At 42.8% G+C, this 16796-nt stretch overlaps 1 protein-coding gene across 3 annotated transcripts; it reads right to left on the minus strand.

The window, feature by feature from the left end:
• Nucleotides 1-1073: 1073 nt before the first annotated feature.
• prkcq (protein kinase C, theta) lies at nt 1074-14282 on the minus strand. 3 transcript variants are annotated; one of them, XM_035147683.2, is made up of 18 exons: nt 14198-14282; nt 10509-10803; nt 7264-7463; nt 6984-7044; nt 5952-6132; nt 5837-5868; nt 5670-5755; nt 5125-5254; nt 4667-4776; nt 4403-4532; nt 4127-4296; nt 3715-3888; nt 3542-3633; nt 3379-3441; nt 3156-3294; nt 2843-3031; nt 1910-2038; nt 1074-1788 (listed from the first exon to the last, which is right to left on the minus strand). In XM_035147683.2, the coding sequence occupies exons 2-18, from the start codon at nt 10624-10626 to the stop codon at nt 1630-1632; spliced, it is 2163 nt and encodes a 720-aa protein (XP_035003574.2). In that variant the 5' UTR covers nt 10627-10803; nt 14198-14282; the 3' UTR covers nt 1074-1629. The 3 variants fall into 3 exon arrangements, with proteins under 3 accessions (XP_035003574.2, XP_035003575.2, XP_035003573.2); XM_035147684.2 differs by lacking the exon at nt 14198-14282 and adding an exon at nt 11056-11207; XM_035147682.2 differs by lacking the exon at nt 14198-14282 and adding an exon at nt 10924-11166.
• Nucleotides 14283-16796: the final 2514 nt, after the last annotated feature.

Genomic DNA, 16796 nt, shown 5'->3' on the forward strand with positions numbered 1-16796 from the left:
AGACATGTCCTGCAGGGATTATCCTGCAGGACATGTCTCTAAATAAAGATGGACGACGCGTCTCCACTTGCTCCCGCTGCACAAAAATGAAGCCAAATCATCTTGGACGTCATTTGGAGTCAGAGTCTGTGGAGTCAGGGTATCGACGTCCCACCGAGACGAGCACTCGACCAATCGTGAGTCAATAAAGTCGTCTCACCCAGTTTATTTTAGCATCAAGTAACTAATTATTTGACTCCTAACATGTAGGAGGAGGGGTATATGATCTATACTGCAGCCAGCCACTAGGGGGCGTTCTAGATGTGTTAGCTTCACCTAAAAGGAGCTGTCACATCCTCTATATTTAAATTCACTGTATAGTCCAACTTGAAATCAAAATAAATTGACTTATATGACGTATTTAAAGGGTCATTGACGTGACGCCTATATTTTCTGTCCGACTGCATTTTCTTCTGTTTAAATACATAAAGAAATACCATATATATGTGGTATCTTCCGTATATGGACACACTTTAAATTTCCCAAAACCATTAGTTATTTCAATGTTTCTGTTTTTTTAAACTTTTATAATATCGTGTGGTGCGACCATCAAGAAAGGACAAGTTTGGGACTTTGATGTTGAAATCCATTCAAAGACAGGAAGTTGCATCACAAACCATTTTGCCAAGGAAAAAAAAAATCCTCTTTCACAGCTGGTACGTAGTTGCCACATTTAGACATCATGTGGTATGACCTTTTTAGTTATTTCTAAAAATATATATTTTGGTTATAAATGTCATAGTGACCTTTTGTGCCGACCTCGTTGGTTTTCTTTCGGCGGCCAATTCTGTGGCTGTAAATTTTGACTGAACTAGAAAATATCATGTGGTGCGACAATTGCAGATATATTTATTTTACATGATAGATATATGTCCTGGATTGGGAGTTTTGGGGCTTTTTTCATATTCAATTAATGATTTATATACATAAAGTACTTTATTTTAGTATTATTTGGAAGATATTTCTATGCAATTAGAGTATTTTCTTCTAATATTTCAGAAACAACGGTTAACTACACATCAACCAAAGTGTCGTCCAAAAAACAACAACACACATTTTATTGTACATGAGTCAGAACTGCAGTATCTCGGGATCTAAGTATCTCGTTCAACATTCAAACCACTTTTCTTGACAAAGTGAAATTCATAAATTATTACGAGGCACCACGAGTTTATTACAAACACGTTTTCTATGGACAAACAGCTCGAAGGTGAGTTCAGGTTCAAACTGGGGATTCGTCAGGTAATTCATTTTATTCTTTTAAAACTCAAAGGTAACTGAAATGATCGAGTTCTAAACGATTCCTTCGTGGATTTGATGAATCACACGTGAGGTTTTCTAAAGGTGGATTTTTTTAGATTTCGGTGTAAAGAGTCTTTGTTTGTCTTCTTCGCATCAAATATCCCGTCGCAGTTGTGTTTGTAACCCCCGGTAATGCTCCTCATCACAGTCATGTTCGTGGATACAGTCGAGCTCTGGGACATTCGGCGTCTGAAGTTTAGTTGTAGTTGCAGTGAAGTGCTGGTCGTGACTGAGCGGCTGGTTTGTAGGTAGTAGGTTGTTGGTGGTGTGGAGGTCAGAGGTCAGAGGTCAGCGCACTGCCATGCGATTGATCCCCGGGTTGACGAAGGAGAAGTTCTTGAACATCGTCTGGTCCACGCTGTTGATGAGAGTCCGGTCGGCGCACGACAGCCGCGGCTTCTCGTTGATGAACTCTTTGTCAAAGTTGCTGCAGTCGCTGGGAGACGACTGTGAAGAAGAACATATTTATTAAACATCTCCATCGGCATTTAATCAAGCTCTAATTTATTTAAAATACCTCCAACACATCTATTACACATGGTTTGAGCTTGTACCCTGCTGAACTTACTATGGTTGGCCTGAAGGGCGGCACCACCTGCCGTTGCTCCAGGGTGTTCCAGTCGGTGCTCTGGAAGAAAGCGTGTTGCCTGATGTTTCCCTTCACCCCGAGCCGCTCCTCAGGTTCTCTGACAAACAGCTGCAGCACAAACAGCTGGAGTTACACTTCACTGTGCTCTTACTCTTTAATACTAAATGTTGAATGACGATAAAAGATCTTAATCAAATCAGTACAGGTTTCAGATTCTGTTGAATAATGTAAATTAGAGCTGTTATGTAGTTAAAGTACCGACTTCTTTCATTCTTGATAATGTCGATTACTTATACAAATGTTTGATTGATCATTTAATTTATAAAATTAGAAACAAACCTGCAGAAATGCACATTAAAATATCCCACAGCCCAAAGCTTTTATTAAATTCCTTTTCCCAAATAAGCAAAAATATATTTAATAAACTAACATATGTGACAATGATAATCTTTATATTTCTGTCACTGTTATGTCACTTAACTGATTATCAAAAATAATGGCAGATTAATTTTCTTTCTACTTGCTTAAGCTGCTAATTTCAGATTTCACTGATTTCATTTGCAGCTCACATACATATATGTATCTGTCTGTGTGCGTACGTACAGTATGTATTATTATTATATATAAGTATACAGTTATATATTAATTTAGTAATTTCTTAATGAACTTAAAAAACAAACTAAAACCTCATTGTAATTTTGAGACAGAGACATTTCCAGGTGAACGTTATTCAAACAGCTTTTCACTGACTCAAAACCTGAATCACAGAATTACGGTTTCAAGGGAATAATTAATTCCCCCTGATACCGAGAATCATACAGCCGACACACACACACACACACACACACACACACACACACACACACACACACACACACACACACACACACACGCACACACGCGCTCTCTGACCTTGACTAGAATGTCCTTGGCGTCTTTGGGGAGGCAGCAGGGATAAACAGGGTTGTCCGTGCGGATGGACTGGAACAGCTCCTCCTCGTCGCGGCCGTGGAACGGAGAGTGACCGATGAGCATCTCGTAGAGCAGCACGCCGAACGACCACCAGTCCACTGCGCTGTTGTACTTCTGCCCCAACAGGATCTGATACACACACACAGAGAAACGTTCTGACCAGTTCCTCTACAGCTGATTGTAAAGTCATGTGAAGTGATGACTTGTTTTTCTGACTACAGTCTACGGTGGAGTATGAATGAAGTGTCGTCACCTCAGGGGCGATGTAGTCGGGCGTCCCACAGAAGGTGGAGGTCCTCAGGTCGTCCTGCATGTTCTCCTTACACATGCCGAAGTCTGCGATCTTTATATGACCCTCGGAGTCCAGCAGCACGTTGTCCAGCTTCAGGTCTCTGAGGACGCAGCGAGGCAGGAGGTCAGAGAACTGTGTGTCACTGTTTTCAAATGTTTATCTCCGGCTCCAACTGAGACTCTACCTGTAGATGATTCCCTTCGAGTGAAGGAACTGGAGCCCACAGATGATCTCGGCTGCGTAGAAGCTGCACAGACAAACACAGAAAACATCAAGTAGTTGTTTAATCTCCATTCATGCATCTTACGTTTCATGAATTTAGTTAATCCTGGAAGTTTTTCACATACGTGGCTCTGTGCTGGTCAAACTTGCGGACGCTCTGGATGTGGAACATCAGATCTCCTCCGTTCAGATACTCCATCACGAAGAACAGGTTCTCCTGAGAACGAGAACGTAGGAAACATCAGAGCTGTGGAGAGAACGTCCCCTGGTCCCTCGTGTCCCTGTGCGTGGTCGTTACCTTGGTCTGGAAGGTGCAGTAAAGGTGCGTGAGGAAGGGGTTTTCCCAGGCTAAAGACAGAACCCTCCTCTCCACCATCGTGCACTCCACGTCGTCGTCCATCAGGACCACGTCCTTCTTCAGAGCCTTGACCGCGAAAAACTGCCCGCTCTTCTTCAGCTCGGCCAAAAACACCTTGAACACAACTGAGAACTTCAGGAAAATGCTGTTGGACAGTTTGTTTGCTTGTTGCACGTTTAAGGCCCAAAGCAACAATCTGTGGTTTTCTATGGAAACTGGCTGTGATCAGTTTGCGTATTATTTCTTGTGACCATTAGAAATAGTCTTAGAGCTTCAAGACATAAACAACATGGTTCAGTTTTGTTGTCCTGAGCTCTCGTTCCTCTCCTGGGAATCGGATGAGTTCCGGTACCTTTCCGAAGCTGCCCTTCCCGAGCATCTTGTGCAGGACGAAGTCTTCCACGGTGAACTTGGGGTGGTGATCCTTCCTCGGGACGGCGTACAGCGGCTCCTCCTCTCTCGAGGCCTCGGCGCCCGACCCGCTGTCGTCTGTGGGCCCGTCCCATGAGATGCCCTGCAGGTCTGCCAGAGGGGAGAAGGTCAGAAAACACAGAAGTGCACGTTGGTGAAGAAAATAAAGAGGAAATGAACGTGTGTGATGAAGAGGAAGATGTCACAGCTTGTTTACCTTTGTTCGCAGGAGTAGCTTTGGCCGGTAATTCCATAATTAACCCCGACGGAGCTCGGACAACTCCTGCCTGGTCGACGCCTACTGGACCTTCTCGACCAATGATCTCACCGTCTTTGGTGCTTCGGGCCTGAAGGTCAAAGGTAAAACAAACGTGATCCAACATGTCGATCACATCATATCTTTCCCAAGGTTTTTTATATTGTTATTAACTGAACCTCTGCGACACCAAAGATGACAACAAAGCTTATGTGTGCGTCCGACCTGCTGAATGCTCTCGATGTTCGCCAGAGCTTCAGCCATCAGCTTCTGGTTGACGCCGCAGAGGTTGGCGACTTTCGACTGACACTTGTGGTGAACGTTCATGCTGCACTCTGCACCAGAAGAAGAAACAATGACATTAACTTAAACTATAACAAAAATAACAGTATTTAATAGTGTTTTATAATCTGCTTTGCTCATAGACGTGAAGAGGAGTTGAATCAAATACATGAGATATGATCCTCTAGTTTAGAATAAGGGGAATAAAACAATATATCGTAACCAGAGAATAATAATGTGTTGCATGTTCACATTTCCCTCACTGCAGCAGGGAAACACTTTCTTTCAGGTTCCTCCTCACAAAGCAAAGCCCTAAACTTCACTCTACAAAACACGAGTCCAGTATCTGAGATCAACACGATGCACAAATCTGCAGAAATCATAAAACTCCCGCCTCTCACCCTCACATTTGAGCCCCTGCCGGGCGAGTCCCCACAGCAGAGTCCCGCAGTGTTGGCAGAAGGTGGGACTTTTGTAGTTGTGGACTCTGAACCTGTGCGGCATGTCGATCTTGAATCGCTCCTTGTGGATCTGCAAAGAGACACAACGTCACACGGCTGATCTCTGACGTTGGGATAGAAACACATGGTTTATCCAAACAGCAGGTGGCAGGTCGTTGTTTCTAAAGTCTAGTACAACACAAGGAGGAAGTGTTGGGATCAGTTGAGGCCTGAGACTTAAATTTTAAAGGTGTGAGCATTGGACTTGGATGAAGAGCAATGCATCCTGGGATTGTTTGTCCTGAGAGACCAAACCATCTCGTTTCCGTTTGGCTTCTGGCGTCTCACAGGTAGATCAAGTCCTCTGAAGGACGTGGCCATTGACTTGGGGACAATGGCTCTGGTGTGATAATCTGTCTGAGGTGACTCCAGCTTCGTAACCACGAGATTACAAAGAGTTATTACACCACCTGTATATGCTGCTGCTCGGAGACTCGGACACTCACCATCGTTTCTTTGCTGTTGATGGCGGAACCCGTACATTTGGCGATAATTTTGTCGATGCACTTTTTGTGGATCGCTGCGTTGCACTCTGAAAGACACGAGAGACGAGCGGGTCAGACACGTGGAGAAGGACTAAAAGCAAATGGTTAGAATTCCTCCTGACACTTACGTCTGCACTGGTAACCCTGTTTGTTCAGACCCCTGCGGTGCAGACAAACTGATTAGAGGGAGAAATTCTGTGATACATATTTGTTTTCAATGACATCTGTCAGTCTGTCGCGTACCAAACAAACTCTTTGCAGACGGAGCAGAAGGTCGGTTGAGGGAAGAACGTGGCGCTGAACTCGTGGCATTTGACCACGTGGACTTTGGCCTGTTTGATGGCACCGCGCCGCTGATGGAGGGCGAACAAGCCGTCTCTCTCCGGCTCCGACTCGGGGTCTCCCTCCGTCTGACCCGCGGCGTCTGGAACAGAGAGATCATTCAAGGAAAGGCCGAAAATGGGATTTGTGTTTAGACAGAAGCTGTGTGTGTTTGTGTTGACATCAAGTCAGTCGCTCTGCCACCTGTCGTCCTGAAAGGGGATTTCCTATTGGCTGGGTCTAAATATAGAAACGTGAGATGGATTCTTCCTGGTCGGTCTCTCCTCAGGCCTCGGCGTCGTGTTAATGACGGGAAAGCACCAGAGAAGAGGATCCATCACAAACCACTAAACCCTCCGAGCAGAGCAGAGGGTCCACACTTTTATTTTTAGTTTGAGAAAATGTAATTAGTCCGAGAGGATTAAAGACACAGGATACAGGACTGTGCAGAGAATGTGGATTGTTTTCCACCTTTCTCATCACTTTGACTTTTATTTTGACAATATTTAAACCAAAACTACCTTTAAAATATTCTCAAAAAAATAGCAGTTCGGTCAAATTAAAGTATTTAAAGAATAAAATGTGGGAAATTAAGATTTTAAGCTTGAAATGCTTGACTTTGTGCTGCATGTGGAAATTGTGCATTTTCATGTTTTTGTAAGCAGAAACAATTTGTTTTGAGTAATTAAAAAATATAATACAAAGCTGAGAAGTAGATTCTGAGAAGACAAAGCACAAAGATCACTGAGCGTTAAAAATACGACAAACTGTCCTTTTCTTAAGACGACTGTCTGACCTTGTAATTTCACATCCTATAAAGAAAACTATCTTTCATTTCCACTTTCGGTTTCACACATTTAGCCTGGCCACTGATTTCTTTTGATGGTAGTTTCGGCTTCTCTATTAGTATCTGTGGAGTCTCGCTCTGCAGCGGGTGGAGGTTGAACCACTCACCACTTTTCTCCAGGTAATATTTGGCCTCCATGAGCAGGCGACCTTGAGGCTTCAGCTCCAACTGAAACCAAGAGAAACACAAACTGTGACACAAACATTACAACTTGGAAAAAGACAGAGAATCAAATGAAAGGGGAAGTTTGTGGGTTCAGGCTGATGATGCTCGTCACAGTTTGGCAGAGCAGACACAGACACACAGACAGACAGACAGACAGACACAGACACAGACAGACACAGACAGACACAGACAGACACACACACACACACACACAGCACTCACCCAGATCTCCAGCTTGCCGTTCTCCTTCTTGCACCGCGTCGCCAGCGTGTCCAAAGCCACCGTGGCCTCAGACTTCAGCTCGGCCGTCCGGTCCTTCACCATCACGTGCATGATGCGGCCCCGGTGGATGTGGGCATCGAACGTGGTGTTCCACGGCGGGTACATGGTCGGCTTCTTCTGCTTGTACACTTGACCTTTCTCTGTAAAAGAGAGAACGTCTCATTCACACAGCGCCACCGTACGCTGACTTTTCTCTATCACGTTTCATTTCTAAAGCCGTCGGGGGCAATTTAGGGATGAAAAGGGGATTGAACCGCCGACCTTGTGGTTAATGGATGACCCGCTGTACCTCCTGACCTATTCATAACTTCACGGTTGTCACAGTCGTGTTTTAAAGATTCACATCATCAATATGAACAAATGGGCTTGTTGGTATTTACAATAACAAACATGTAGAACATCTCAATCCCGAGACGACTTCCTGCCGGCGATGAAAACCGACACCAGGAGTTAATCTGTATCACCGTGAGGATCAGATCCCCTTTTACAGCCTGTAGCTGCCATCATCAGCTCTAACATCTGACTCTCACTGGTGGAACACTTCATTTGTGGATTATTAGATATGTGAAGGTTTGACCATCTTAGCCGTACGTGACGCTGACCCCGGACAGATTTTCATCCCCCGGCCTTCATAATTGACATCTGCTCATTTTTTTCCCCCTCCGCACCGACATCCTGTATATCCACTTACATAACCGTCCTTCAACAATAAAAGCCCACTAAGCTTTGTAACTCGCAAAGTGATCTGCGGCCTTCTCCATCACCGGCTCGTCGCCTGTCCGACCGCCGGCCTCGCCAGCTGCCATCTGCGCTGATTAAATCGCCCGGAGAGGAAAATATTTACCCCTCAAACACATGAGCTACATCTGTGTGTGTGTGTGTGTGTGTGTGTGTGTGTGTGTGTGTGTGTGTGTGTGTGTGTGTGTGTGTTTCGTGTTTCCTTGAGACGTTGTGCAGACTGAGAGGTGACATGTTTGGTGTCAACCAGTTCCTGTGTTATTCTTTGAAACAGCACCCGGGGGGGGGGGGGCGTTTTAGACGTGAGGGCGTTCTCATTTACATTTTCCTCTTTTCACCCTCTGAGGTGTTTTATCACATGAGCTCAGCAGAGACTTGGAACCAGGAGCAGCTTTAAGAGCTTCAAAGTTCTTGTAGTTTTCTTGTTGTTGTGTTTTTTTTGTTGTGCGTCTCCAGTCACACGACACGAAAACCAAAATACTCAGCTGCTCTGCCTCATTCGAACAGGACTCTGAAAGTGGAAGTGAACCAAGAATGGCTCAGTGTGCGACGGCAGTGACGAGCTGTCAAACTGTTTCCCATCAACACGGGCGGAGGTCTGTCTCATTAACATAACAAATACAAATAGGAAACAGCTATAAAATCAGCTACAGAGAAGGTGTGCACGTGTGAGTCCAGGCCTCGTGCACGGAGTTGTGTTCGCTCTCCCTTGACCTCACTTTACTTCAGTTTCTGACCCTCGACCCACTTCAGGACAGTTGATTCCAGATGTCTCCTCAGTCTGTGGCTCACGTGGGTCGAGATCTCGTGAAATTAGGGACATTTTGGACACTAAATACGTTGAATATTAATAAACTTTGAATAAACTGAGTCGAGCTTCACTGAACTTTGAATTAACAGGTGAACGGCAGCAGGTCTTTATTTGCTGTGGCTCCGTTACTTCAACGGTTTCAGAAAGAAAAAGTGCAAAACCTGCAGACAAAGCAAACCAGGTTTATAACTGCAGAAGTTATTAAAATGATAATAACTTCCTTCTGCTGGAACAACTGAAGAACTTAAAGTTTAAACTGGCAGAGACGGAAAAAGAAAAAGTATCTTTGTGGAGGATTTCAAACGGAAGCTGTTTATCAATGCGTCACATCAGTTTCTATTTGAATTCGGCAGCAGTGAGACAAAATACCTGTTGCAGCCGTCATGGGAGTTTTCTCACCACCAGCTCATTAACAGACTCAGCCTGTGAGCAAAGTGTCATCAGCACTGAAACCACTGAAGCTGAGTGTGATGTAGAACAATGTGCTGACAGCGAGGGGAACATCTTCTGAACGTAAGGTCTCCAGTGTTTCCATCTATATTCATCTGACGTGAAGTCAAAATGAAACTGATCCAGTGAGTCAGTGTAAATGAAACATCAGACTTGTGGTTTCGCAGAAGAGGAAAAGAATCAGCAGGACCCTCCTCTTTCCTCCCTGTGACACGGTTCCTCACTCGCATCCACCACCAGTGGTTAAACGCAGACAGATGCAGGACAAAGATATATCCGCTGCCAGTCTGTTATCAGGCTGGGACGTTTCCCAAAGTCACGCAGGACGAGAGCCGACGACCGCAGTGAAGATCCTTCACAGAATGAAGGACGTGGAGGTTTAATATATAACAAAATGGATCCACTAATACTTATTTACAGAGCTGTCTTTACCTGGTGTTTAATTCCTTTCAGCGTTTGGGTTCCTTCATCGTCAACAAGACAATATTTAAGCTTTTTAAAGTGAAAATACCAGATTCTCTAAGGAAACATTTAAAGGTCTCGTATTGTACATCTCATACAAAGTGATGGTTCCATGTCTCTTTTCAGAATAAAGCAGGTCCAGATGCAATTAACTCCAATGAATCAAAAACAAACGCTCGTTTTCTCGGAAGAGGCAGACACGCCTGAATGTCGGTAATATGGTGCAGTGATGCTAAATTTAGATGCTAACTTCTAATTAGACCTTGTGGTGTGCTAAAGAAAAATGTAGAGAAACTGGTCTGTAGCAGCCATTGTTGTTGTTTCTGCTGCAGGCACAAGCAACAATGCGCACGTGTGTGGTAAACTGATATTATGGGTTTTGAAAATCAACCCTTTGGAAGTCGTTTGTTAAAAATCTCTGTTGCAGTAACTTAAAAGGACGTTTGCATGTGGACGAGAGGCAACAACAGGAAAATATCAGGGTGGAAATAATGTGGGAATAAAACCACAAATGCAAACGAGCCTCATTCAGAAACTGTGACTTTAAACGAGCCGTCAGGATTTCTGTAACTTTGTGACATCACGGCTACACAGACGTTCTGTGCAGCTTTCTGACAATTTCATAAAACTAAATAATGCAATGATAAAGTGCAGCTGCAACCACTAAAACCAACGAACACACATACAGAACTAGCACAGGTCGATAACCAGAGCAGCTGCTCACCTGTGTCGATGGCCTCCTTCATGTACACGGCACAGTACGGGCTCAGCACCTCCTCGTAGTACGCCAGACCGGCATCGATCTCGAAGCTGGAGAAGCCAATCCGCAGGAAAGGCGACATGTCTGCGCACGATTCCTCCAAAAATCCACAGAAAACCTCCAGGTGGTTTTTCTCTCTTTGCGAAGCGGCGTCAGCAGATGAGATTTCTCAGATTTAGTTTTGATGCTGCAGCAGAGGAGGAGGAGGAGGAGGAGGAGGAGGAGGAGGCTGTTTTTCACCCTTGATGCTTGACACAACCTGTGAGAGGAAGCGATAGAGAGAGAGGTTTCATTACCTGTGACATCGTGACCACAAGAACTCGCTGTCAACTTTTCCCCTCAGCTCCTCTTGTAAACGACTCAATCAAAAACTACACACCTCTGGACACACAAACACAGAATCTACTGAAGAGATGTTGACTGTGAGAGGACGGAAAACCGATTCACACCAAAAGTCCCCAAAGCAAAGAGAGACGAAACGAAGCAGCTTCTGGAAGTTAAACTAAATTACCTCCAGGAGCCGTCACTCAGACTCTGAGCACCTCAGTTCAAAGTCAGAGATCGACTGTGGAAATAACGATGGTCCCACACTCGTGCTGCCGGGACTGCAGCAGTTTGGATGTCAGAGTGTTGGTGACGGTCGATGCGATATTTGAGGCCTGTGGGTGTGTGTGTGTGTGTGTGTGTGTGTGTGTCTCTGTGTGTGTGTGTGTCACTGCTGGAGAGCAGGCTCAGAGGTGACTATTAATAGAGCTGAAATACTAAACGCAGATCAGGAATATGCGAGCGCATGAGCCTGAGTCCGCAGAGCTCTCTGTCAGAGGTTGCCGGACGTCACCTCCTTTTTACCGTAACTCCCACTGACCCTGAGTCAGAGGAGTCCTGTGATCAGACACACACTGAGACGTGCAAAGCGCCAGAGGGCAAGAAAAGATGATTCCTGACTTTTCAAAACCTCATGACAGACAAATTTAGCTGAGTCTTGATATTGATGAAGCAGCTCTTGAATGCATCATGCACTCACAGGGAGTATGACTATGTGAATGTTGATATCACTTTAGTCCCCTGTGCACCGGTGCAGCATGAACACGTGCAAATATTCACATCTGAAAAGCCGCTGCACTTTATTTTCACATTGTTTTGAGAAGTTTCCACTTTTTCTCATATAAATATCACATTTTCCTCAATAAATAAAACCAGCATCCTTCAGCTCGCACAGACACAGACACTCAAACATGTGAAACGCACAGAGCTGCTGCCACCTCCCCTGCTGTCATTGTGCAGGAGGAGTAAAACTTCCGGTGCCGACGTTACGACGAAGTAACCACACTTCCTGTCTTGGGGCAGTTTAATTTTTTGTTTTGAAGCTTCACAGGTGGAGCCGTTGAGAACCAGAGATTGAAAAAATGGCGCCAAATACGAAGGAAAAGCCAGAGAAACGTTTTTTTTTACTGGTTTAATTAAGTGTTTTACGATATTTATAGCTTAGGCCACGACAGCAGAGTGGAAACGAGCTGCGCCGGGCGGCTTTGGAGCCGATGGAATGTAAAGCATCAGGCCCGTGGTGACGTCCTAATGGGATTAATCCGCCCGAGCCCGCTCTGCTTCTCATAAAGTTACCGTACAATACATGTAAGTAGATTTAGCCGTGACCAACACAGCGGGCCATTGTGAAAACAATCTGCTGATCCTGACATTTTGAATTTAATTTGAAACACAGAGAGACTTTGAATTTGTTTTCATTTTTAGAGAGATGATTTTTGAATTGAGACGAGTTAACGTCAGATCTTTGTGTGTGTGTGTGTGTGTCTGTGTGTGTTTGTGTGTGTGTGTGTGACAGGGGTCAGATTCTCTTTGCTGCAGCCACCCGTCGACACTTAAAGGCCGCGTGCACACATCCTCAAACACACACGGAGCGGAGGGAAGGTCAAGAGCTCGAGACCTTTCAGGGACCTTTCAGGAGAGAAGTCAAAGGAGCCGCCCACCTGACGCTCTGTGGTGACCACGCCATCAAAGTTCAGCCTGTGTGTGTGTGTGTGTGTGTGTGTGTGTGTGTGTGTGTGTGTGTGTGTGTGTGTGTGTGTGTGTGTGTGTGTGTGTGTGTGTGTGTGTGGGTGTGTGGGTGTGTGTGTGTGTGTTTGACGAGGAAGGGGGAAGTCTTTGTTGTTATTGACAGTTGCTCCATGTGTGTGACAGAAACCTTTTAACTACAGCTGCTGGTTTTTACAAGAGCCCAAACACTCAGAGGCCCTGAAGTGGTCACTGGTGTTACTGGTGTTACTGGTGTTGTGAGGACCTGAATGTCTTCACATTACGGGGACTTGTCTTCCTCGTGCACAACAAGATAAATCCTTAAATTTAAAGGTGTGTTAAGTTAAGGTTTAAGTTAAGTTAAGTTTAAGTTTTGAGTTTGTTAAGGTTTAGGTTTAAGTTTTAAGGTTTAAGTTAAGGTTTAGGTTTAGGTTTAAGTTAAGGTTTAAGTTTAGGTTTAGGTTTAAGTTTAGGTTTAAGTTTAGGTTTAGGTTTAAGTTTAGGTTTAAGTTTAGGTTTAAGTTTAGGTTTAGGTTTAAGTTAAGGTTTAGGTTTAGGTTTAAGTTAAGGTTTGAGTTAAGGTCTCCAGGAAGTCACTGTGATTCCTCTGTGCACACGAGGTTGTGATGTGACCCTTACTCTCTCACTGATGAATCATCTTTTAGTAAAAACTCGTCTTAAAAAAACGAGATCATTTCACGGGAAACGAAATTCAAAGTTTGCCGCGAGGAAATGTGACTAAGTACATTTACTCAGGAGCTGTACTTCTGAGTACAGTGTAGTTCTGAGGTACTTTGTATTGTTTTCCTCCGAATTTAAAATACTACACATTTTACTACACACTTTATCTCAGAGCTCCAGTCACTGATTGTATTGCAGACACAGGATTTCATCACAAAAACACCTGATCAGTTTTAAATATTACATTTATGTATTATTAGTTATGGATTAAACATAAAATACCTGTAGAGATAAAATCAGCTTCATTTTGGATCAGTTACAATATTAAATTACTGCTTATAGCACAAGTTTGTCATGTTACTACGAACATTTACTCAAATACTAAGTAATACTTTATACTTCTAAATGAAAGGTAAATATTGTATATTTATTTGAGTTTTAAATTGTTAATTAAAATAGGTTTAACAATCAACATGTAAATAATGATAAAATATTAAATTGCTGCAAACAAACTGTTCATTTAATTGAATTAATTTTAAGAGGGATGAGCTTCATTATATTTATTAAACTACTATAACTACTAATCACTTTGCAGATTACACAGAGAATATATGATCAATTTAAAATAACGTATTATTGATGAAGTATATGTATTTAAATTTTAAATGACTTCCCACATTGAATCATCGTGGAAAATACACAGGTTAATAAAATAAAATGAATATAAATGTATAAAGAGCACTTGTTTGATGTATTTAAGTACATTTACTTGACAATAGGTACAAAGCAACACACTAAACAACACAACCTGAGTAGATGTCACACACATGACACACATGCAGACGTGTGTAACTGTTACACACATGCAATCTGATGTGTGTGTTTGTTCTCATGAGCCTGACACAGACGATGGAAGAGGGTTTTAAAACACACGAACTGACCTGTGGAAGATTCAGTGTCTCCTGAGGTTGTTCCTTCTCCTCACATCTGAACTTTACTGACTCGGAACGAGAGGCTGCAGCTCAACGCACCGCGAGGCGTTCACTGACCGTCCGGAGAGTGCAGCTTCGTGCCAGAGCCAACACAGAGCATCACATTCTGAAAAGTACAAAAGTGACCTGTTGTTTATTTCCTAAGATTTACTCTGGAATGATATTCATAAAAATCCATAAGAAATAGATAATACACGTGTTTAGAGCTTTTTTAGAACGAGCTGCAGTAAAGCGTGAAGGGGCCGTGAACGCAGCACGGCTCTGTCCACCCACACAAACTGAAACAGGAGCTCGTGGACACGTTTAAAGAGAAACTGCACGTGAACAGCTCAATGTCCTCTGAGCTGTGAACTGGGACTGTTCAGGAAACATGTTCAAATCTCACGTTTATACCAAATATATAAAAAACTAAAGAAATCTACACAAATGGGTTGAACATGGCTCATTACGCCACCTAGTGGTTCAAACCGTCTTGGACCTGGCAGAGATGATGCTTACGTAGAGTCGACAGTTTGGGACGTCTCTCTACGTCATGATTTATATTAGATGGTATTATTATTGTTATTATTATTATTATTATTATTATTATTATTATTAACTACATGACATGCGGCCAGCCCGTCCTGATAAAAGACCATAAACGACTCTCAGCCACATCTGAAGTTATTAAAATCCATCTCTTCTGCTCGTGGCTGCTCAGACACGTGATCTCACAGTGTGACGTTCACACGACGAAGCTGGTGACGAGTTGTCGCCTCTGACGTCAAACCTCTGACATTTGGTTCCACAGAAAAACATCAGCCACAAACTGGAGCTCAGCAAGTGTCACAGTCTGCAGCACATTATTATTATAATTATAATAATACACAACTTGTTTGACTCTAAATTCTGAGAGTCCAAAAGTTATTATATGTACCAGTGCTCTGACTTTTCAGTTTGTTCGGATTCAACACTGTTGATTGTGTTAAGTTTTTAAAACTTAATTCTCATGAAAGAAGGAAAAGAAACATCCAATTTCACCAAGATACAGATTTTTATTTAAAAACTAGTGTCAAGAAAACAACAGATTTCAAAGATGATGCTTGAAAACAACTTTATTAAATTGACTCAGCGACGCAGGAAGTTGTATATTAATATTTAACAAAATAAGACATTTAGGATGAAATGTCTCGTTTTCCTTCGTGAAAATTGTTCAGTTTATTTGTGTCACGTGCTCCAAGAACAAGACTTTGAATGAGAATCAGGAGAAGATGGAAGAAGCTGATGCGAGAGTTTGATTCAATAAAAAGCAGTGACAGTTTGTATTTTGCCCACCAGGAGGTGCCAGTGTTCATGTAATGTGTTCGCAGTGAAATACATGAAGGTGCATGATGATGATGATGATGATGATGATGATGATGATGATGAGAAATTGATGGAAAAAGCAAAAGTTTTACTTGATTAATTCAAAGCATATTTTATGTTTATTATATTATATAATAATGATTAAAGAAGCAGATCTATAGTTTAATCTTAATCCACCTCGCCATACATTCATCCGTGTGTGTGGTGTGTGTGTGTGTGTGTGTGTGTGTGTGTGTGTGTGTGTGTGTGTGTGTGTGTGTGTGTGTGTGTGTGTGTATATATACTGTCGATGAGGTCACACTTCCTTCCCATAACTGTTGAGTGTTTTTGTCACATTTAATTGTTCAGGCGGTGCTGTTCTCACACACACACACACACACACACACACACACACACACACACACACACACACACACACACACACACACAGGGAAACAGTCATAATTACAGTTTACTCAGAGAAGATTTACGACTCGGTCTTTGTGTATTAAGCAGAAACACAGAGAAAAGGTCCAGATGTCCGTGTTGGTAACACGACGTTTACTGTTCACATAGAAACTGTGTATTTTACTTTTATGGCTTCTTGTCCTTTACTATGATTTATAATCATATTATTGACGTCTGAATTTCTTCTCTATTTCATTTATAGTCCTGTGTTTTAGTATATTTTACTGTACTGTCTGTATATACAGTCTGTACTGTACTCTACTATCTTTACTCTACTGCACTTTACTTTACTGTGCGGTGTCCAGAGTCTATACTGTCTCATATTGTACTGTAAAGTACTTTACATTAAAGTAGTGTAGTGTGCAGTAAAGTACATTAAAGTAAAGTACTATTATATTCAATAGAATACAGTAAAGGACTTAAAAGTAAATGACTGTTATATGCCGTAAATTATACTGCATATTACAGTACTTATTTTTAATGTACTTTACTGCACAGTACAGTACTTTACTGTACTGTACTGTCCTCTACTATCATTTACTACTCTGTCCTGTCAGATCAATGTCCTGTTCTGTCTCACTCTCTTCTGACCTACAGTATATTTTTATAGAATCTATATTTCCACGTACAGAGCAGAGCAGTAGTTCCTTAAACAGCCACATATTATTCTTGGCCTGCTGCTCCGTCATGTTCTTCTTCATTTGAAACTGATTTGAATTTCAAAACCTCAGCGACTGATCGAGCCGAGAGGAACTGA

This window comes from Hippoglossus stenolepis, chromosome 22 (assembly GCF_022539355.2).
Source record: "Hippoglossus stenolepis isolate QCI-W04-F060 chromosome 22, HSTE1.2, whole genome shotgun sequence".
Taxonomy (NCBI): domain Eukaryota; kingdom Metazoa; phylum Chordata; class Actinopteri; order Pleuronectiformes; family Pleuronectidae; genus Hippoglossus; species Hippoglossus stenolepis.

What these genes read in the sequence shown, in the direction of transcription:
- prkcq (XM_035147683.2), bottom strand. Translation starts at nt 10,626, where the DNA reads ATGTCGCCTTTCCTGCGGATTGGCTTCTCCAGCTTCGAGATCGATGCC. An exon ending in ACGGCAAGCTGGAGATCTGG is followed by an intron (nt 7,045 to 7,263) that starts GTGAGTGCTGTG and finishes TCTTGGTTTCAG; the next exon opens with TTGGAGCTGAAGCCTCAAGG. An exon ending in CCGACTACATCGCCCCTGAG is followed by an intron (nt 3,032 to 3,155) that starts GTGACGACACTT and finishes TGTGTGTATCAG; the next exon opens with ATCCTGTTGGGGCAGAAGTA.